The 24,283-nt window shown below is 44.9% G+C and overlaps 1 protein-coding gene across 3 annotated transcripts in view; it reads right to left on the bottom strand.

Moving 5' to 3' along the window:
- The window catches only part of NUS1 (NUS1 dehydrodolichyl diphosphate synthase subunit), a 37,933-nt gene extending 15,742 nt beyond the window's left edge, over positions 1-22,191 (bottom strand). For 2 of the 3 annotated variants that reach the window (XM_073675920.1, XM_073675921.1), the window contains exons 1-3: positions 21,586-22,184; positions 10,965-11,081; positions 3,722-3,874 (exon numbers count right to left, since the gene is read on the bottom strand). In XM_073675920.1, coding sequence (XP_073532021.1) covers positions 3,722-3,874; positions 10,965-11,081; positions 21,586-22,033 — 718 coding nt within the window. In that variant the 5' untranslated portion in view covers positions 22,034-22,184. Of the gene's footprint in view, positions 1-3,721; positions 3,875-10,964; positions 11,082-21,585 lie in introns of all 3 variants that reach the window. The other variant, XM_073675923.1, reaches the window with a different exon arrangement.
- Positions 22,192-24,283: the final 2,092 nt, after the last annotated feature.

Raw genomic sequence — 24,283 nt, 5'->3', positions numbered from 1 at the left:
CTGCCATAAAAATATTGCATGTGGGGGGGAGATGGTGCCTTGCGCACACAGCAGCACACAGCGTGACTCCTAAGGGTTCCATTTATTGCTCCACAGGGTTTGCGTATTTTTGTGTAGTCTTTAACCCAAACGTTCAAGAGCCTAAATTTTACAGTGCTCGACCCTGGGATTTAAACCTACAAAATTGTAAGTTCATAGGGACACACACACACACGTTAAAATTTACGGTATATACAGTCTTCAACAATAAAATTGCAACACCAAGAAGAAAATGTCATGGAATTATGCAAATCACAGGATGGATACATAATAATATGCAAATGAGGAAAAGATGCAAACAAAAGTTTCAAAACATCACAATGTTTAGCAGTGGCTAGGCATTGCAGCACTGGGGTCCTGGGTTCAAATCCCACCAAGGAACATCTGCAAGCAGTTTGTATGTTCTCCCTGTGTTTACGTGGGTTTCCTCCAGGTTCTCCGGTTTCCTCCCACACTCCAAGGACAAACTGATAGGGAATGTAGATTGTGAGCCCCAATGGGGACAGTGATGATAATGTCTGTAAAAGCACTGTGGAATTAATGTCGCTATATAAGTGAGTAAAATAAATAAAATCACAATGTATTCTGTATAGAGTATGAGCACCACGTGCAGATACACAGGCACTTACACGTCTAGGCTTGCACTTGGGTACGTAAAACGCCATGCCCCGCTGCCAGCAGCTCCTTTTGAAATTGCCAGACAATGTCGTCTCAGATGTGCTTGATCAGAGACCAGTTCTGATACGCTGTAGGCCATGGTAATACATGTAGGCAATTTTACAACAGTTTTTTTCACCACTACAACACCAGGCCGCATGTTGCTGATGCTACTGTGAGTAGCCCGTATGGCCTAAATGTGCTACCACGGCCTGCAGTGTCTCTGGACTAGTCTTCCATAGAGCACACCTGAGACGTCAATGGCCGGCAAGACAGTACATTCGTCAAGAAATAACCTCATTAATTGCATGTAAAGTTGTGTAAGTGCCTATATTTTTGCGCATGGTGCTCGTACTCTATACAGAATAAATCGATGTTTTAAAAAAAAAAAAAGTTTCCGTTTTTTCAACATGTCTATCAATTCTGTGATTTCCATAAGTCTACAAACTTTTCCTTCTTGATGTTGCAGTATCAATGTTGAGGAGTCATATACATTTATATATCGCTCTATCTTTCTCTAGATTTTTTTCAAAGAATCAGTATAAAATAAAAATAAATAACAGAGTGCCCATTGCAAAAAAAAACAAACAAAAAAGCCAGAGATGGGCTTTTTTAAAATTACATTTATTTGCATTGCGAAAAGAAATGTTATACATTTTTCTGTACCCAAACGTAAATACAACTTATCCTGCATAAAAAAACAGTCCCAAATAGTCACATTAATGATTAAAAAAAAATTATGGCTTTTGGAAAGTGAAGAGGCAAAAACAAGACACTTGGCATTACCAGGGATTTTTCTCTTGAGATGTATACTACTTTCCCTGCACTAATCATAAGCAGACAGCAACTTATTTGCTAAAAAAAGACCTTGACACGACAATAGCTTAAGAGTAGGTATCTCAGTGTGAGAAATGTAATGACTGAGTCTGCTATCCTCACTAATCTCACTGTAGAGCTATGTGTCATACAAAGTGCTAACAGCAGAGTAGAGATGAGTGATTACATAAACCTTTCATATCAAGGAAATCAGCGTGGGGGGAGAAGGATACATTGTCTGTCATTACATGTCTCACACAGAAGAAACCTGCTCTATGCTTCTGTAGGGGTGCATTCTTTTTTCTACTGTATATTGGTGACTTATGATTGGTCAACCTCATGCAGAGGAAGAAGTACACGCCCACAAAGAAAAATCTGATAATGCCCCCATGCAGGGCCGGCTCCAGGTTTTTCTGGGCCCTGGGCGAAAGAGTCTCAGTGGGCCCCTTTAACACATACCACGATTCATGATGCACCATATAAGGCCCCATACGGAATACTGGCCCCCATATAAGGCCCCATAAGGAATACTGGCCCCCATATAAGGCTCCATGCGGAATACTGACCCCCATATAAGGTTCCATGCGGAATACTGACCCCCATATAAGGCTCCATGCGGAATACTGACCCCCATATAAGGCTCCATACGGAATACTGGCCCCCATATAAGGCTCCATACGGAATACTGGCCCCCATACGGAATACTGGCCCCCATATAAGGCTCCATACGGAATACTGGCCTCCATAAAAGGCTCCATACGGAATACTGGCCCCCATATAAGGCTCCATACAGGATACTGGTCCCCTTATAAAGCTCCATACAGGATACTGGCCCCCATATAACGCTCCATACAGGATACTGGTCCCCATATAACGCTCCATACAGGATACCGGTCCCCTTATAACGCTCCATACAGGATACTGGCACCCATATAATGCTGCATGCAGTCTGTTACCCCCCACATAATGCCCCATACAGGCTGTCCCCCCCTTATAATGCTCCATGCAGGCTGTTACCCCCCACATAATGCCCCATACAGGCTGCCCCCCCCCCCCCCTTTATAATGCCCCATGCAGGCTGTTCCCCACCTTATAATGCCCCATGCAGGCTGTCACCCCTCCTCTTTATAATGCCCCATGCAGGATGTCACCCCTCCTCTTTATAATGCCCCATGCAGGATGTCCCCCCCCCTCTTTATAATGCCCCATGCAGGCTGTTCCCCACCTTATAATGCCCCATGCAGGCTGTCACCCCTCCTCTTTATAATGCCCCATGCAGGATGTCCCCCCTCTCTTTATAATGCCCCATGCAGGATGTTCCCCACCTTATAATGCCCCATGCATGCTGTCACCCCTCCTCTTTATAATGCCCCATGCAGGATGTCCCCCCTCTCTTTATAATGCCCCATGCAGGATGTTCCCCACCTTATAATGCCCCATGCATGCTGTCACCCCTCCTCTTTATAATGCCCCATGCAGGATGCCCCCCGCCCTTCTCTTTATACTGCCCCATGCCTCCATACATTAAAAAAAAAAAAAAATCAAATACTCACCTCCCTTCTCCTCACCTGCTACCTGCTGCTCGGGTCCGAACTCCATCGTTGTCGGTGTCTTCCCGCTCAGCGCTCCCTGTGACGGCTCAGGGGAGGGCGCGGTGTAAAGGCGTCACCGCGCCCTCTGACCTGAGACGTCACAGGGAGCGCAGAGCAGGAAGACAGCTGATCTGCGGAGGCACATGGAGAGGTAAGTATCCAGCTGCCGGGGCCCTGAGCAAGCCGCGGAAAAGGGCGGGCACTGACACCGCTCTCCTCCACCCATAGCCCGGCGGGGTGCGCGACCGCCAGTGGGCCCCTCTGCCTGCTCAGGGCCCCGGCATTTGCCCGGGTGCTGACGCCGGCCCTGCCCCCATGGTCTTAAATTATAACCTAACCACTGCAAGCCAATATCTCTACAACAGAAAGGAAAAATAAAAAAATTAAAAAATACATTTCATTCAGCTTTGCAGCTTCTATTCCAAGATGTGGCCAATTTTATATGCTCCAACTGGTGAAAGGTCTCCTAAGGCCCTTTCAGGTCTGGTCAGTAATGGGTGAAATAATCAGAATGGCACAAAATAAATAATAGTATATAGAGTCAAACATTGAATGTTAACAGAAACCTAAAAAGCAAGTTGTCAATTCACAAATAACTATTATTGTAATCGAATTACTTCTTAAAAGGTGATCAAAGGCATCTACATCCAAGTCTGCCGGTGTCTTTTGTTTGTCTGCTACAAGCTGACAAAAATTCTGAGCAGCTTTCACAATGTTTGGCTTCCCGTCCTCTGGAGACAGCACCTTTAGCACAGGCAAATGGCGTAAAGCTGGAGATACACAAGACACATGGAAAATCATTAAACTCTAAGAAAGGCAGAACTTCAAGGTTCTACATGGTATTCATCACATTTATTTATGAAAAAACTTGTAGCTACTTGGAAATCTATTCTCCCACTTTTTTTTTTTTTTTTATAAAAGTGGTATTTACGTGATCTCTGACATGTATAGGGGCATGTAAAATGTTTGGGCAACACTGGTCAAAATTACTATTATTGTGAACAGTTAAGCAAGTTCAAGGTGAAATGATCTCTAAAAGGCCTGAAGTTAAAGATGACACATTTCCTTTGTATATTTTAGGGAAAAAAAATAGTAATTTTTTACATTTTAAAAATTACAAAAGGAACAAGTCCTGTGGACCAATTCGGTTAAAACCGAACTCTTTGTCCACAATGATCAAACATATGTGGAGAAAAAAGGGCACAGAATTTCAGGAAAAGAACATCTCGCCAACTATTAAACATGGGGGTGGATCAATCATGGTTTGGGGTTGTGTTGCGGTCAATGGCACAGGGAACATTTCACAGGTACAGGGACGAATGAATTCAATTAAATTTCAACAAATTCTTGATGCAAAATATAACACCATCTGTAAAAAAGCTTAAGTTGAAAAGAGGATGACTTCTACAAATGGATAATGATCCAAAACACACATCAAAATCCACAATAGACTACCTCAAAAGGCGCAAGCTGATGGTTTTACAATGGCCCTCACAGTGCCCTGATCTGAACATCACTGAAAATCTGTGGCTAGACCTCAAAATAGCAGTGCATGCAAAATTACCCAAGAATCTCACAGAACTAGAAGAATTTTCCAAGGAAGAATGGATGAAAATCCCTCAAAGAAGAATTGAAAAACTCTTGGCTGGCTACAAAAAGCAATTACAAACTGTGATACTTTCAAAAAGGGGGTGCCGCTAGGTACTAACAATGCAGGGTGCACAAACTTTTGCATCAGCTCATTTTCCTTTTTGGAATTTTTTAAAATGTGTTAGATGAAAATACACTGCTCAAAAAAATAAAGGGAACACTCAAATAACACATCCTAGATCTGAATGAATGAAATATTCTCACTGAATACTTTGTTCATTACAAAGTTGAATGTGCTGACAACAAAATCACACACAAATCATCAATGGAAATCAAATTTATTAACCAATGGAGGGCTGGATTAGGAGTCACCCCCAAAATTAAAGTGGAAAAACACTATAGGTTGATCCAACTTTGATGTAATGTCCTTAAAACAAGTCAAAATGAGGCTCAGTATTGTGTGTGGCCTCCACGTGCCTGTATGACCTCCCTACAACGCCTGGGCATGCTCCTGATGAGGTTGCGGATGGTCTCCTGTGGGATCTCCTCCCAGACCTGGACTAAAGCATCCGCCAACTCCTGGACAGTCTGTGGTGCAACGTGACGTTGGTGAATGGAGCGAGACATGATGTCCCAGATGTGCTCAATTGCATTCAGGTCTGGGGAACGGGTGGGCCAGTCCATAGCTTCAATGCCTTCATTTTGCAGTAACTGCTGACACACTCCAGCCACATGAGGTCTGGCATTGGAGGAACCCAGGGCCAACCGCACCAGCATATGGTCTCACAAGGGGTCTGAGGATCTCATCTCGGTTTCTAATGGCAGTCAGGCTACCTCTGGCGAGCCATTGGAGGGCTGTGCGGCCCCCTCCAAAGAAATGCCACCCCACACCATTACTGACCCACTGCCAAACCGGTCATGCTGAAGGATGTTGCAGGCAGCAGATCGCTCTCCATGGTGTCTCCAGACTCTGTCACGTCTGTCACATGTGCTCAGTGTGAACCTGCTGTCATCTGTGAAGAGCACAGGGCGCCAGTGGCGACTTTGCCAATCCTGGTATTCTGTGGCAAATGCCAAATGTCCTGCACGGTGTTGGGCTGTGAGCACAACCCCCATCTGTGGACGTCGGGCCCTCATACCACCCTCATGGAGTCGGTTTCTAACCGTTTGTGCAGACACATGCACATTTGTGGCCTGCTGGAGGTCATTTTGCAGGGCTCTGGCAGTGCTCCTCCGGTTCCTCCTTGCACAAAGGAGGAGGTAACGGTCCTGCTGCTGGGTTGTTGCCCTCCTATGGCTCCCTCCACGCACTGGACACTACGCTGACAGACACAGCTACCCTTCTTGCCACAGCTCGCACTGATGTGCCATCCTGGATGAACTGCACTACCTGAGCAACTTCTGTGGGTTGTACTGCAGACACCGCCTCATGCTACTGTACCTCTAGGGGTGAGAGCAATGGCAAAATGAAAAAGTGACCAAAACAGCTAAAAAGGATGAGAACAGAGAAATGGTCTGTGGTCACCACCTGCAGAACCACTCCACTATAGGGGGTATCTTGCTAATTGCCTATCATTTCTACCAGTTGTCTGTTCCATTGGCACAACAGCAGCAGAAATTGATTCACAGTGTTGCTTCCTAACTGGACAGGTAGATTTCACAGAAGTGTTATTGACTTGCAGTTACATTGTGTTGTTTAAGTGTTCCCTTTATTTTTTTGAGGTGTGTGTGTGTGTGTGTGTGTGTGTGTGTGTGTGTGTGTGTGTGTGTGTGTGTGTGTGTGTGTGTGTGTGTGTGTGTTTTTTTTTTTGCCTAAACTACAAAGTTAATGTGTCATCTTTAATTTTATGCCTTTTAGAGATCATTTAGTTTTCAACCTGCTTAACTGTTCACAATAACAGTAATTTTCACCAGGAGTGCCCAAACTTCTACATACTACTGTAAATGGAGCCCAAGCTTGATACACGTGCTGGGATATTATCCTGGCATATGTTAAACATAGGGCTCAAAAGCTATGTGCACAGAGTTGTATCTATACATTATATACAGTGTCAGAGTAAACTAGTTGGATAGCAGTATCTGAATAGGATGCTAGCATTACCCTTAGGAAATAGTGCAGCCAATAACAAATGGAAAAGCATTGAAAGTGACAGCAGGGAGATATAAAGCTGACATTTTTTCAAGTGAATCGTGAAATATATTTTTCCTATTGCAGAACGCAGAAGTCACTTTTGCAAAGTATATTTACAAAGAAAAATTATGGTATTATGCAAACCAGCCAGGTGTTCCCTTACTAAGCAACTGAGCAGGACTATCACTGACAGACTATATTTACATGCGCTATTTTTACCCCTTTGAAAGATGCAAATAGAGAAAAGAAACAAGTTTTCTTCTTCTGTCCTTTTTAAGAAAAATCTGCAGCCAGACCCAACAGAGCCAGACATTAGCACAGAGCAGGGCAAAGTGTGACCCGCATTAGGTTACTCTGGTTACTCCAGACAGCTGAAAACAGTGGCCAACAGGCCACACAACGCGGCTACCCTCCCCCCGTCACGTGCATCCTCAGGATGAGGCTAGCGGTGAATATATTGGTGAAGAACTGAGATGGCGGCTCCCACTTTCACCAATCAGAATGTGCACCTGAGACAGCAGACGCAATGACGGCACTGTGCGGAGAGTCGGTGCGCTAGACCTGAGCAGAGCGTCAGGGGAACAGGAACTAGGAGAGTATGTGCTGTGCTTTTTTTGTATGTGAGGTTTGCATGTATATAGAGAGGCTATGTGAAGGCTCATACTGCATATAGAAGGCCATGTAAGAGCTCATACTACATATAGGGCGTTATGTGGGGGGCTCATACTGTATACAGGGGGCTAGGTGAAGGCTCACTGCATATTGAAGACTATTTGGGGGCTCATACTTCATGTAGGGGTTCAGTCTCTCTGCCCTTATCCATATGTATGTCACTTGACAAATGTCAAGGTTTTAATATTAGAGTTAGGACTGTCCCATAAGGGTTGCCTTGACGTGGCGGGATAGTTTTTACATTATTTTGATCAAAATTATGTTAACTAAATACCCTTTATTATTTATCATTATTTTTATGTACTGTGCGATTTATCCATTTACTTCCAGTTATTTGGGTATTTTGCTTGTCTGTCTAGTGGCCGCATTTACATTTTGCATACACATCAATTTATGTTTCAGTTCAGACTCCCAGGTTTTTTTTTTTATATTGAAGACTATGTGGGGGCTCATACTGCATGTAGGGGGCAGTGTGGGGGCCTATACTATATATAGAAGTTCTGCGTAGGGGCTTATACGGTATATAAGGGGATGTTATTAAGCGGAATGAAGTATGCTATTAAGTGATAATATTAATATTAATTATAATTAATATGTTAAGGTCAATATTGAGCAGAATTGATTTCAGCATATTGGTTCGGCCTTCCACAACAGTCACGGTCTCTCATGTAGCCACTCGGGAAAATTTTAATTGCCCACCAAGCACTAGCATATGCCAGCATTTGTCATTAATTCTACCTTCAGTCCTTTGATTTGCTAAGCCCCATCGACCTGCGGCAGTGAAAAAGCGCACAACTTTGCGGTATCAGAGATTCGCCCCCAGCAGTGGCTTTTGGACACAGGGCACCAATGTGACTGTACCCTTACACATACATTACCTCTTCATACTCAGACGACCACTTCATTGGTGCACCATAATGTTAGTGCTACAATCCATCAAACCTCGAATATTAGCGGTCGGATCCATAAATTCCTATTCCAAGCACAATCACACACATACTGGTAAAACCGCCAGGCTTCTGAGTGACAAACAATTCAGTCACTTCTGCAAACCTCGTTCACATGGCAGTCATAACCATGTTTTTCCACCTTGCTGCCTGTTATAGATTTATATGGAATAAGTAAAGAAAACAGGCAGAAAATCCATCCACTGCTGGTCTGACCCACTCCTCGAATGGCACATAGCCTAACACCCTGCAGTCAAATATTTCTCTTTTTTATATCATTTGGGAAATCAGCTATAAAGTTCATCTTTTTGGATAAAAAGGATCTGATTGTGGAGCAAGTGAGGGGAGAAATTTTCCCTGAGCAAAAATTAAGAGAAACTCCCCCCTTCCCCCTTGTCCTTCTTTTGATCTAAAAAGTCATAAGGGAGAGATCATCTCCTGTTACTGAGTGTGAGCACAATCAGCCCTACTATTCATTGGGAGAGTCAACGGCGGCTTATCACGAGAAGGTGGAGAGCAGCAGCTTACACAGAATTCAGCACAGCTAATGAGAAGCAATCATTGGGGTCTGAAAGAAAACAATAATTAGACTGGAAAACTCTGGATTCCTTTTGTATCAGTACCAGAAACTTCAATGTCAAAGGTTATAGCTGTCTTGACAATGCTGAATTAGGGTATGTGCACACTTTGAGTATTTTGTGTGCAGAAATTTCTGCACCATTTCTGCATCTCTGGGCAGGAAACCGCAGCCTCAAAAATGTCGCTTTTCCCCCGCATATTTTCAGTGCATTAAATGGGTGAAAAATGCAGGCAAAACTTAAAGAATTAACATGCTGCAGATTATTTTCTACACCAAATCTGCAAGGTAAAAATACTCAACATGTGCATGGATTCATGTTTCTCATTCACTTTGCTGGCATCAGGTTTTGTTAGCAAATATGCAACGTGTGCACACTGCCTTAAAGTGCAGAACAGTAGCCACAAAGAGGTTACCGTTCTGAGAAGAACTTATCAAGGGAATATTTATTCCTAATGAGCAATACACAGACAAAGTAGAATATTGTACATATGCCATGCACCTAGATCCAGGGCTGAGCGGAGAATGCTCTGGATCCACGAGGGGGCTGAGCCGAAACACCAATGTGCAGAGGATCCCAGCCCAGATGTTGGCTCATATGGAGGGAGGTAGGGAGTTGCTTATATGTGTATATACATTTGCGTGTGCATACATTGTATATGTACACATTTGTGTGTATATACTTTGTGTGTGCATCAGTGTATACAATTGATGTGTGTATATTTTCATATAGCTTCTATATTAGGTGTAAATGTTTGTGGGCATTAAAAAAAATATATAAAAATGTATTTATTGGGGTAAATGTGATTATAGAGAGAGAGACCGGTGCCCACAATTAGATCCCCACTGCCAGGAGGAAATAAATTTTCTCATGGTAGCATTCAGGCTTCAGTCACAGGGGTTGCACCGGCGTAGGTTCAGTCACCACTCTGTGTATAGGGTGTGGAGGCTGTAACTGAGCCCCGGCACTGACTGACTGACAGCCAGCCCTAATGCGGAGTTGCTGTCAGTCAGTGCTGGGGGCGCAGTGACAGCCGTCGCTCTCTATGCACAGAGCAGTGACTGAACCCCGAACGCTACCGGGAGGAATAAAGTTTGTTTCCTCCCAGCAGTGGGGGTCTAAGTGCTGGCGCTGGGCAGGTTCAGAACGCTATTAACCTTATATCTGCAGGTTAACAGTGTTTTTTCATGTGACAATTTCCCTTTAAAGTCTGGTATTAGTATTTATCCAAATGTAGAATGTTATTCAGCCACTATGTGGTGATGTTTACTAGTAACAGGTAGGGTTATCCCGTTACCATGAGGTGGTATTTTTTATAAAGGCACAATATAGCAGTGTTATTTGGTCACTATGTGGTGATGTTCATGAGCAACAGGTAGGGTTATCCAGTTACCGTATGGTAGAATTTTTATACAGGTACTACGTAGCGGTGTTAGTCACTGTATAAAGGTAATTGTAGTGTTTTTACATCACCGTACAGTGGTATTACTCATTTACAGTATGGCAGTGTTATTATTTTCCTTTTTTTAGTCAGGCGCTATTTCAATACTCTCAAGAGGTAGCAAAATAGCACGAATTCTGCCAACATTTGTATAACTGTCAATAAGTTGTAAAGTGAGTGGTGCCAATGACGCAAAGTATCACACTAGGCCTGAGCCCCGGATGTTTTAGGACCCTAGCAATGCCCCTGCGCTACACTGTGCTACATAACCACAGCTTACCATCTATAAGAATGTGCTAGCCAGAATAACGCATATATGCCCCTAATCGGAGCACAAAAGCTGCTGTGTGTAGGAGCTAAAACCGGATGATAGCCATACAATAGGCAGAATGTACAAAAGCTGAATAGCGCATTTATCATCTACTGCTCTGGGAAACCAGATCTCACACTGTGCATGAAAGGAATAGAAGCCTGTCTGTGCACTGAGGCCAGATCCATCACCTTTATCTGTTCTCTCAGCGTGGCCATTAGCATATTCAAGTGGATACTTGGAGTACTCCTCCTTCTGCTGCTTTAATACTTCCTCCATAAGTCTGGAGCTATTTTGCTTGAAGATCCCTTAAGATAAGGGGAAAAAAAAGGTAATGTTTACATGTTCACATCAATGTTTGCTATTAAACAGAGATTCAGTCAGAACGAGCTGAAGCCAATCTGCAGCTCCGGACATGACCGTGATCACATGGGAAGGAACGTGCAGGAGAATCCATCACCGGAGCAGAACCCAACCGGAGGATGAGCAGCCTCACATGGCCGGATGCACTACCAGCTAATGCCAGTCATTTTATTTTTTCATTTTCACCCTCCAGCATTTTAGCAGTCATATATTTTGCATTTTTTGACTGATGTGCCTGGGTGAAGCCTTGTTTTATGCAAGAGAAATGTTTGAGGGTATATATAAATTTAGGTGTAATTTGTAGATTTTTTTTGTGGCATAAAAATTAAAAAATACAACGTTCAACATTGTTTTTGGTGTGATTTTTGGACTGCCCATATTGCACACAGAAAATGTAGGCCTTATTCACACAACAGTATTTGCCGTCTGCCTGCCGTCAGTCTTTTCCATGGACACCACACCTACACATTATATTTAATGGGGCCATTCACACGCCAGGTTTTTTTGGTTCACAAATGGACCACATAAATCAAACCCAATATCAAACAGAATGGCATGCACGTCTTGTCTCATCTTCACATGCTGATTGCTAGGAGACTATGGAGAAATCTCCATGTGACTTTTTGGACCAGAAGAAAGACTGTTCCAACACAACGATGCAAAATAATCACAGATGTGTGAATAAGGGCTAATTGTTCAGGTTATTGTCGTCAAGTATGGATGCCCGATACATAAAAAAAGCCCAATGTATTTTATACTAAATAATTGAGTGTATCATTATTTTAACCCCATTAAGGGATTACAATTTTATATTTTTATTGTAAACTTCATCTTTTTGCATACTTCTGTATGCCTACACAAAATGCTCTGACACAGGCTACTTCCAGGGCAACATAGAGGGGGTAAATTCATCACGACTGGCATTGTGGATGCGATACATTAGGATTTTATTAACTCTGCGGCATAGCAGAGAATTCTCCATCAATGTTTTCCTCCCTGTATACAGATCAGATGCAGTATGTCACCGGCCAAGCCTTCCACATCCCTCCTGCTGCCTGTGACTGACATCTCAGTCTGTGTTGGGTCCTTCCAATCCCAGAGGAAAACTTTACATTGTTTGCATGCTCCAGTGCCGAATCCTGACCTGTGCTGCCTTCTTCCCATCATTGTCTACTACACTGCGAGGTGCATACATCGTAGATGGCTGAAAATGAAGGGCAGTAAGAGGAAGGACCCTGCGCCAGAGCCTACCATCAATGTGCTAGATTCTATATGTAACGGAGGCATGGGGTGGGCCGTCAGCCAAGAGACAGAAGCAGTGGTTAGGTCGGACGCTGCTGATCTGCACACAGCGCAGGATAACTTTAGAGAGGTAGATCAGCTGCTTTTGAAAAGAAGGCAGAATACAAGTATTTGGTTTTTAATACTAAACAAGTGTATCGACCAATGAAGGTAAGCTCCAGGAGTGTGCAACGGCTTTTCACTTGTAAATACCATGAAAAAAAACAAAAAGGTTTGGTTAGATCACACTGCCCGAGCATATAAATTCACCCATAGTCCGAACTGACAACCAGTTTGCTGACAAACAGACCATGAGCATAAAGGGAAGAAAAATTGTGAAGAAAAGGGTGCATTTACAATGGTCAATAACCAGGAAGTGAGTATTCATTCCTGATTATCAGCCTGTAACTGCCAGCCAATCATCTACCTAAAGAGCTAGCTTAAAAACCATCACTCTTGGCAGCACAATGCACTGTTTACATAAACAAGACATGTGCTTCCGAGAACAATGATATTCTATGTGCACAGAACAATTCAATTAACGATGGCTCTGTGCACATGGAAGCGTGCTCGGTCAGTCCAAAAAGGCTTCTAAACGAACGCGAATTTCCCTACATGTAGATGACCAGCGTTTCTTTAATGACTGCAATCAGTTCATGTAAATGCACCCTAAGCCAAATGGTGGTTGATTAATAGCTGGTTTCGACAGGACGAATGCATTTTCCATGGCACAGAAAAATCAAGAGATAGATCATTCTGTGCATATAGAAGACCACTGCTCTCGACAGCACATGCCCTCTTTATAAAGGACTATGTGCTGCTGAGACCAATGATTTTTATTCAAGCTGAAATATCAGTGTCAATGCAACCATATATATATATATATATATATATATATATATATATATATATATATATATATATATATATATATATATATATATATATATATATATATATATATATATATATAGAGAGGATTGGTTAAAATGTAATGCCTGTGATCAACAAGTGTAAATGCATCCGAAATGTCAACTATTGATTCTCATCAGCCACTTGAGAGTGGGCTGAGTGTGACTGCAGTGGGATTAATGACACAGCTCCCTAAAACTGTCTACCCCAGTCATAACCACTTAACACATATCTCCAGGGGTGGGAACCTCAGCAGATGTATTTGGGGAAGGGGGCTCCAAGGAAATCAGAGGCAGCTCTTGGCCAATCTTAAAGCTGAACTGACATGGAGCACCAAGTACAGGATGTGATAGCACCACATAACCAAACCATTGATCATTGAGCAATATTATGCAAGAGCCACTGTGTAACAAGCATAAGATTAGCACAGAAAAAGAACCCTGAAACTATGTAGTCATCCCACTGCATGTGTCATAAGACTAAACTATAAACCCTAACCACGATACATGGCCTCACACTGAATGATACGAGTAGTTAGCACAGGCTGGCTTCAGCTTTTATTCATCGATATTTACGGGTTATCTCCAGCCTCACTTTCTTCTTAGCTACCCACAGACTGGGCAGCATGTAGGTGTCAGGCTCACTTTATCAGGTTAATTGAGAATTGTAAGGCTTTTTGCCCAGTTGTCATCCATCACAGATCCAATATAAAAGAAAAACGATCTGCTACAGAGCAAAAAGATGGACAATATTGCCTGAATTTACCTAGACCAGCGTTTCTTATGTCTGTTTTGATAAGAGGATGGGGTGGAGTGCAAAGAGTCCAATAAGTTAAAAAAGGGCACACCTCAGTCAGGAAAGGCTCCAGGTGGGGTGTCCCTCACCACAAACCTTACTCTACTTGGGACTGGATTAAGATTTGTGGCATAAGGAACGCCATGGCTCGTCATGAATTTGATGAGCAGTAATCGTCACACCTAGTCCTAGCCACATTGTACTAGAGGGGTCTCTGAACACCTCTAAAGGTTCTGGCCATTCACAGTGCTTCAAAAACGGGTCCACACTAATGGATGACAAAAAAGACGACAATCAGCTATAATCCATTACCAATAGACTTAAAGGGATATTTCCATCTCCAAGATTCTACCCCAATATGTAGTAGGTGTAATAATAAAAATATTAGCAAATACCTCCAATTAGAAATGTAGTATAGTTCTTCTGATTTGCTATGTCGCTTACCTAATGTAGGGCATTGCAGTAGCTTAGATATCCATGGTTATGACCACTCATATAGTGAAGGTTAATTAAACATCTCCAAGTGGTTGTAACCATGAAAAACCTGACAGCAAATCAGAAGAACTATACTAAATTTCAAATTGGAGATATTTGCTATTATTACTACTACTACACATTGGCATAGGATATTGGAGATGGGAATATCCCTTTCAATGTAAAGAAAAAAAAATGGATCCATTTGCTATACAGTTTTTGGCCAGACAAAAACAGTTGTCTAGCCTATATCCCAGATTCATCAAATGTTTGACAGATTTGTGAGATTTCAGGCAGAAAACACTTTAAAAGTCGCAAAACCTGTGCACAAATTAAGACAAACCTTTTGTGACTTGGCATTTTCAAGCTTGTCTCGGAAAGATCCGCCCAAGGGAGCTTGTCTGCCATATTCTTCAAAAGTTACACCACTGCAGTGGCATAACGTACTCAAGGAATGTACTCCTGTCCCTGACTGGAGTAACATCACAGGCGAGGCTCACGCCAGTGACAAGGTGTGCCTTTTAATGAATTAGATGCATTTTAATCTTGCATGCTCCTTATTAACACTGATGTGCACAACAACATTCTTAATGAATTCGGCTCTATGTTTTTAGATCCAGCTAAAAAATGGATTGCAGTCAAATGAAAGATATAGGATATTTCCATTCTCCCCATTCAAATGAATGGATCCTGTAATGTATAATTTTATTTCTATTTTTGTAATCCCCTAACTGATCCAAAAATGGAAATAACTACTGAATATGTAAACTGTGCTAATAATTGTCTGTGTAGTCCAATTTCAATGGTGATCCCAGTGTGACAATAATAAAGTACAATTTTACACACACTAATCAGAGAATGAACGTTCCTAAGAACGTTGTCCCGATCATCAAACCATGTAAACATGTCGCTGCTCAGCAGTTGAACAAGTAAACTGATTATTTGTCAGCTTATTTGATCGCTTATACCTGCATAAAAATCATTGTTGTCAGCAGCACACTGCCCATGTAAACAGGGGATGTGCTGCCAACAATATGCATTCTACATGGCGACAGAATGATTGTATAAATGATCATTCTGCCCCCATACAGAATGTACATCCTATGTGAAAGAAACCATATATCAGCATCAATTTACCTTATATTCAATCAGAGCTTGTTTACGGGTATAAATCTGCATGAAAGTCCATTAATCACACAAACCTACACTGATGGGATCTACTTATTTTCTAAGATCTATAGGACTGCCAGACAGGACATCAAATTTTTACCCACTCGTTTCCCCTTGAGATGGCACACTTCTTTTGAAAGAACGTTTCAGTTCACGAAGCTCATTGGTCCAAAGTCAAAATAAACTTCATTCTAAATCCCCATCTATTTAGTGCCATAACCTAAACTATTTTATAACATAGTTGAATTCATGCACTGGGATCCTCAAATGAAGAGTCATCAGAAAGGAAGTAGGGAAAAACTAAGAAAGACTGTTACTGTAGTTAGGTATTGGTAGGGAATTTTTAATGCAATATTAGTTTAGATTATGGTACTAAATAGATAGGGATTTAGAATGAAATTTACTTTGACTTCAGACCACCCCTCCCCCTCTAAGGCCTCATACAGATAGACGTCCATGTTGCAGCACTTTTTTTTTATGGATCGAACACGTACACATAATTCATAGTGCTATTCACATGTCCAAGTCCTTTTCACGGACCGTGTGTCCACACAAAACTCTGTTTCTCTCCGGTATCATGGATGAAAAGTGACAATACAAGTCTATGGGCTCATGAAAAACATGGATGGCATCTGTGTACAGTCCGTGTGCTCCACGAATATAATATTGCAAAGTATTGGAGAAGCAGTAATTTATTCATCGTGAAACTCACGGATAACCCGCTGATGGTAAAAATGGACACATGGACCAGACACTGAACACAGTGATGTCACAATGATTACATACTAAACAAAAACACTGATGACACCAGTACCATGTTTTCACATACACTTGTTTAAAACACAGATGTGTGAATGAGGCCTAAAAGGAGTGGGCTCATCAGACACAAACCTAATTGAGCACGCTAGCTCCACTCAACTGATTTTTCAGGAGCAAGTAACAGCCATCCAGCTGCCACTGCAGGGAAAGTCTAGTAGTATATGGCAGCCATTCAGGTGGTCATCCATGAAATACAAGGATGGCTCAAATCCGCTAAACAAGAGTGGCTCGTAGAGAATGCTGCTCCATTCTGGCTCAGAGGTGGCGGCCGCCTTTATGACATTAATATACTCTTATACTTCATATTGCCTGGAGCTATTTTGATGAAACGTCCCTTTTAGAGTTTCGATCATCTTGAAATGTGATTTCTGGATGTAGAGGATTCGTATTTCTGAGCCATTTGGTTGCGTAATCACTAGCTCACATTTTATGGTGTATATTGCTAAACACCAAACTCAAGGACACTTAAAATACTTGTCATCCTCAAGTTCCTCTCATTCCTCTAATGGCAGATTGTACTAGAGTCTGATGGGTGGGTTCCACACCCATGGCTTCAAGCACTCTGAAAAGTTGTAAGGTAACTGAAGAGCGGATGTTCACCTTTACTCATCTTCTTACATGTTAGAGAGAGCCAGGATGATTTATGGCATTAATTGGGACCTCTACTACACATAAAGGGATTTTCTGAATGTATTCTAAGTTATAGGGCTTGGTAAAGTGCAGCATCTACAGCACAGATGCCCACTGAGGCCATAGTCTCACACGTAGATGAGGCAGGCCCCTGACCATTTGGATGAACTGTAGGGGTAGTGTGTCTCTGGTCACGACTTCCAGCAGCAATTTTATCCTAATGCCGCATGAGAGGCTTCAATCTAAGAAGGGGGTCATCCACATGGTACAACCACTCCAAAGGCCCCCCATGCACTCTAGACTGTCAGCCAAACTTGCCGTTATTACTGGGATTGGCCAATATTTTAAATTACTGTGTGGGCGCCAGCCAACTGATTGTTGGGGAAGAAAAACAATCGGGCATGTACGATTACGGACTGCCAATCGCTTTGTTCTTCTGGAGATAAAACACTGGCAGACATTCTCAGAGGACAGAAGAGAGCTCGACCGAGCGAGCGCTCCTGTATATGTGAGAGACAGCTGAGATGGCTGTTGGCCGAAAGATCGGCTGAAGCATCATTTGTTCAGCAGCCATCTACTGTGTATGACCAGCTTAAAGAGGTTGTCCACTACTATTAATAATTGGCCATTCAATTTTTATGTTGAAAATAAGTATCTTTGTAATTACCTTGCGGTGCAGTTACTGCCTGTGAGTGGCGCTATCACTGGCCCCTCACAGGCATCACGTGACCCCCGGCTGCAGCCGGCTCTGACATCCGCTGATGTCACGTCAAGTTCTGGCTGCAGCCGGGGGTCTCTGCTTGGTTGTGGGCGGAGTTACCCCGCACGTTACACCCGGCATCCACCGCGTGCTCTCCCTCTCCTCAATCATTGGGAAAGCGCACGGTGGATGCTGGGTGTGACGCGGGGGTAACCCCGCCCACAGCCCACCATCCACTGTGGGGACCGCGTCCCTGATGTCGCACCTCACTTGACATCAGCTGCGAGTCACGTGATGCCTGTGAGCGGCCAGTGATAGCGCCACTCACAGGCAGTAACTGCACCGCAAGGTAATTACAAAGATACTTATTTTCAACATAAAAATTGAATGGCCAATTATTAATAGTAGTGGACAACCCATTTAAGACTATATTTATATTTACACTTCCGTGTCTGTTTTTACTTCTGAAAGAAATTAACCATTTTTCATCCATGTTACACCTGTTTTTTTTTTTCTCTTCCGTTCTTAAAAGCTGAAGCATGTAGAAAGTCTGAACTCTTTGTTCTTTGACTTGCAATAAGCAAGTGAAAAACAGATGAAACTTGGAAGGAAAACTGAAGCCTGTATTCTGGATTTCAAGCACTTTATACAGATCCCCTTACACTTTAAGGGCCGAGCCTGATCTGCAAAACGGATGAGAACAGGACATGGTCTGAGACTTAGATCTGTTCTTAAGGCCATGGCCCCATAATCAGTATTCGGTCAGTATTTTTTCTCAGGAGTGGGAGCCAAAACCAGGTGAGGAACAATCAGAGAAAAGTATAATAGAAACAAGTCACCAATTCTGTATTTATCATCCACTCCTGGTTTTGGCTCCCAGTCCTGAGATAAAATACTGACTAAATACAGATACTGGGGCCGTGGCCTAAAATGGATATTTGTATGGATCAATGAAACTGTGTGTCAGTGTGGAGTCTAAAGATCAAGACTACACAGACACTTTAGTCCCACGACAGCACTTTTCACACAGTTTACAAGACCTGCTGTCCTGAGACTATTTTACAGCTGTGCTATGGCTTAAATAAAAAAAAAATAAAAAAAAAAGCCAAATCACAGACCGGATTGGTTTTTATTTCAGCCAGGGGAATTAGTTGGCTTGTTTTGCCCTAGTGCAGTCCTGATGACAAATTCCCATTCACTAATAAGTGTGCATAATGTTAAAGAAACATCAAATTGGGGTTTAAATATCCTCTAAGGACATTGTATACATCAGGTCAAACTCTTCCAAAGGCTCCTATAAGGCAATCTCAGCCCACAAAAAATGTGCAACATAACTTTCTAGTAACAATAGCAGGGTGGCCTCCAGGGCTGTGGAGTCGGCAAGCCAAACCTCCGACTCAATAGCCCTGCCTCACTACTGAGCGTGTACATAAAGTGCAGCACAGAATCATCTCACTGCCTCACTACTGAGCGTGTACATAAAGTGCAGCACAGAATCATCTCACTGCCTCACTACTGAGCGTGTACATAAAGTGCAGCAGATTCATCTCACTACTGAGCGTGTACATAAAGTGCAGCACAGAATCATCTCACTGCCTCACTACTGAGCATGTACATAAAGTGCAGCACAGATTCATCTCACTGCCTCACTACTGAGCATGTACATAAAGTGCAGCACAGATTCATCTCACTGTCTCACTACTGAGCATGTACATAAAGTGCAGCACAGATTCATCTCACTGCCTCACTACTGAGCGTGTACATAAAGTGTAGCACAGATTCATCTCACTGCCTCACTACTGAGCATGTACATAAAGGGCAGCACAGATTCATCTCACTGCCTCACTACTGAGCGTGTACATCAAGTGTAGCACAGATTCATCTCACTGCCTCACTACTGAGCGTGTACATAAAGTGTAGCACAGATTCATCTCACTGCCTCACTACTGAGCGTGTACATCAAGTGTAGCACAGATTCATCTCACTGCCTCACTACTGAGCATGTACATAAAGTGCAGCACAGATTCATCTCACTGCCTCACTACTGAGCATGTACATAAAGTGCAGCAGATTCATCTCACTGCCTCACTACTGAGCGTGTACATAAAGTGCAGCACAGATTCATCTCACTGCATCACTACTGAGCATGTACATAAAGTGCAGCACAGATTCATCTCACCTAAAAACCGAGATCCTTAGATCAGGAACAGAACAGACATTTATAGGACATTCCATAACTTTCCCAAATTCTTATGAAAACATTTACAGCACATTTTGCATTGTACTACTGAACCCAATTTATTTTACTATATATTTTAGGAGTCTGTTGGTCCATTTTATACCAACTCCAAAGCACTGGTGGCCTTCATAAGAAATCACAGAAGTGCCCCAATTTTCACAGTCCTTATTAACTGCACTCGGACTGTGACCTTTATGAACCACATGGGAATTTGTCAAGGACTTCACCCTCTGTCATAACGTGGATCGAAAATCCGCACCTCTAGACAATGTCTGTCGCAGATTTTTTTTATGTGGAATTTCAATGGGCTTTCATAGGATCTCATTTATTTTTCTGCTACTTTGAAACACTGTCATATTCCATCCTCTGGTCGGAATACAAAATCCAGTGTCTCAAGCGTTCTAATACCCAGCCCACAGCAGAGAAACTGTTAACCATAACACTACTTATTATAGCGAGCTCCATGTTGTGTGGCCACAGACTGATTTGCCACATTTATTGGGTATAATACCCAGAAGGCACCATTGACTAATCTGCAGCAGAAGATTGAGGGTCAGCTTTGGTCTATCCCATTCAAAAAGGTCTTCCAATCCTATAAAGAAGGGGTGGGGACCCTCCAGCCCGTGATGACCTTTTCTCCAGCCCCCAGGTAGATTCCCGGGGACCGCAAAACTCGGGCTGGCAGCTGTCAAAATTTCCTTTTACTCTTGAGAGCACGCAGCATTCACTAGTGAACGTGGCGGCACATACAATGAAAGATTAAGTCCTCACGCTGGCAAGTGCCAGCATCTGGATGAACTGTCTGTGCGGAATTGGCACGCAATTCGCTCCCATCCCACACAAAAACAAGCGTGACAGCCAACACGGCAGCCCCCGGGTGTCCTGCGTGACGGCCAACGTCACCTCTGTGTTCAGAACAACTTACTGCTGCAAATTCCTTGCAAACCTTATCATTGCAAAGAGTCGCCTGCGCGTCAGACGGGTAGTAACATCATCACTACCACCTAACATCACAGTCGCACCAAGGAGAAGCAGCTCCGGCCATCACATTAGGGCGCGTTAATTTAATCTTTGACCAAATGTAGCAGGATAAATTTGAAGTTGATAATTTTGTACGACCTCTGAAGGATGGTATAAATATCCAAATGGCCCCTGGCAATAGAAAGATTCCCCACCCATTAAATGGCAATACGTGTCAATCATTTTCATTATGGGTGGGATCTGTACTCAGGAACCCTTATGGATTCCTGAGAATAAAGGGTGTGCTGGTCCCAGAGGACAGACCCCCCCCCAATCATATAGTAATGTCATAAAACCCTATAAGAGCAGCAGTGACCCTATCCTACCCTGCATGGATGATAACAATACAATAGCATGCAGAGAGCAGGTGAGGTCAGCTGAGGTCACAGCTGACGATCGCTATGGTTACCTTGCGGGTCATAGACGCTGACATAGGAGATGCCCAGCGCCATACACCACAGCACCAGGCTGGCCACGTCCGGGTAGCTCTCCTGCTCCTCGCCGATCAGCAGGCCGATGTGCACGGGCAGCTTGCCGAGCTGTGCCCGGTCCCGGCTGCGCGGTGTCGCCCCCCGCTGCTGGGCGCTCAGGTCGCGGTGCAGGTAGGCGCAGTCACAGCGCTGCCGCAGGTACGTGGTGTCGGGGGACTGCGGGCACAGGCACCGGGCCTCACCCCGGGGTAACCTGCAGTCAGCAGCCGGCGCCCGCTCCTGGTAGGAGATATCCGGAGGTAACAGGAGGGCACCTGCCGCCCGCCACACTCTCCAGTGCCAGAGTCGGAGCCATGCCAGCAGTGCCCGCTGTGCACCGAGCAGCAGGTGGAGGAGGCGCCAGGTCAGCGCGTACAGCACGGACATGGCCGCTGCTCACCGCCACCTTACCCCGCTACCATGCCAGTGCCACAGGGAGCTCCAGCGCGAGTCCACACTCGGCACACGCTCAGCTGGGATTGGACCAGCTGCCTCGTGTCGTCACTTCCGCGGGAAAGAAGCAGCGTGACGTGGCCGGCGTAGGTTGGAGCCGGAATCTGGGGAAAGGCTTCTGGATGAGCGAGATGTGAGCTGCGGACGGACGTATACTGAGCCGTCACAGCGACACCTATGGACGGGGCGAGGAAGTAGATGGTGTGGATAGCTGGTGTGAACTCTGAGAGGACTGTCTGTGGTATATGGGATACAGTATATATAGAGAGAGAGAGTATGTCGCTGATAATAGCAAATCTCACAACTTCAGGGGTTAGGAAATAGGGACTGTGGTGGATATAGCACCGTGGCTATTTTTATTTTACTCTAAGCCGTCTACCTAACTTCACTCAATCCAGGGGCAGACATAGACTGTAGTGGGCCCCTGTGCAAGAAATTTTTGCCCCCCCCTCTGCCCTTCATAGGGCAACAAAGTTATGTAAACACAACCCCCCCATGTGCAGCTCTCACCCCCCCCGTGCATCTCACCCTCCCCCCCCGTGCATCTCACCCTCTCCCCCGTGCATCTCACCCTCTCCCCCGTGCATCTCACCCTCCCCCCCGTGCATCTCACCCTCCCCCCCGTGCATCTCACCCTCCCCCCCGTGCATCTCACCCTCCCCCCCGTGCATCTCACCCTCCCCCCCGTGCATCTCACCCTCCCCCCCCGTGCATCTCACCCTCCCCCCCGTGCATCTCACCCTCTCCCCCGTGCATCTCACCCTCTCCCCCGTGCATCTCACCCTCTCCCCCGTGCATCTCACCCCCCCTGTGCATCTCACCCCCCCCGTGCATCTCACCCTCCCCCCCGTGCATCTCACCCTCCCCCCCGTGCATCTCACCCTCCCCCCCATACATCTCACCCTCTCCCCCGTGCATCTCACCCCCCCCCGTGCATCTCACCCTCCCCTCCGTGCATCTCACCCTCTCCCCCGTGCATCTCCCCCCCCGTGCATCTCATCCCCTCCATGTGCATCTCATCCCCCCCATGTGCATCTCATCACCCCCTGTGCATCTCTGATTCCCCCCACTCCTAGTTAATTAATTGTATTTAAAAAAATAAAACTTGTTACCCCAATACGATCCCTGCAGAATCCTGGCGCTCGTCCACGTCGCTGCCACCAGGTTCTCCTGACTTCCGGCCATGTGACGGCGCCGTCACATAGCCGGAAGTCAGGGGAATCATGAAGGCGCTGCCGCAGCAGCACTGCACTGCTACGCAGAGGAAAGCACACCCCCCTCTCTTGTAATGTCCCATGCAGGATGTCACACACACCCCCCTCCCTTATAATGTCCCATGCAGGATGTCACCCCCCCTCCCTTATAATGCCCCATGCAAGATGTCACACACCCCCCCTTATAATGCCCCATGCAAGATGTCACACACACCCCCCTCCCTTATAATGTCCCATGCAGGATGTCACACACACACCCTCCCTTATAATGCCCCATGCAGGATGTCACACCCCCCTCCCTTATAATGTCCCATGCAGGATGTCACCCCCCCTCCCTTATAATGCCCCATGCAGGATGTCACACCCCCCCCTTAAAATTCCCCATGCAGGATGTCACACACACCCCCCCTCCCTTATAATGCCCTATGCAGGATGTCACCCCCCCTCCCTTATAATGTCCCATGCAGGATGTCACACCCCCCCCGTCCCTTATAATGTCCCATGCAGGATGTCACACCCCCCCCGTCCCTTATAATGCCCCATGCAGGATGTCACTCCCCCTTATAATGCCCCATGCTGGATGTCACCCCCCCCCTTTATAATGCCCCATGCAGGATGTCACACACCCCCACCTCACCCCCCTCCCTTATACTGCCATAGGCCTCCATACAATAAAAAAAAAATCAAATACTCACCTCACGTCTCACCTGCTGCCGCTGCTCCAGACTCCAGCCTCATCTCGCTCTGCGTTGTGACTGCTCAGGAGAGAGCGCAGTGTAAAGACGTCACCGCGCCCTCTGACCTGAGACGTCACAGTGCAGCAACCGCGGAGGATGCAGGAGCTGGTGCGGAGGCAAGGGGAGGGGTAAGTATTGTGCCGGGTGCCGGGGCCCTGAGCAAGCGGGGGGGGGGGAGTGGGCGCTGACACCGCTCCCCTCCGCTCACAGGTCCCATAGCGCGCGGGGTGCCC

The sequence above is a fragment of the Phyllobates terribilis genome, unplaced genomic scaffold (genome assembly GCF_046119375.1).
Source record: "Phyllobates terribilis strain yellow unplaced genomic scaffold, ASM4611937v1 Scaffold_3__8_contigs__length_932513732, whole genome shotgun sequence".
In the NCBI taxonomy this organism is placed as follows: Eukaryota; Metazoa; Chordata; class Amphibia; order Anura; family Dendrobatidae; genus Phyllobates; species Phyllobates terribilis.
This window is presented reverse-complemented; position numbering and strand designations above follow the sequence as displayed.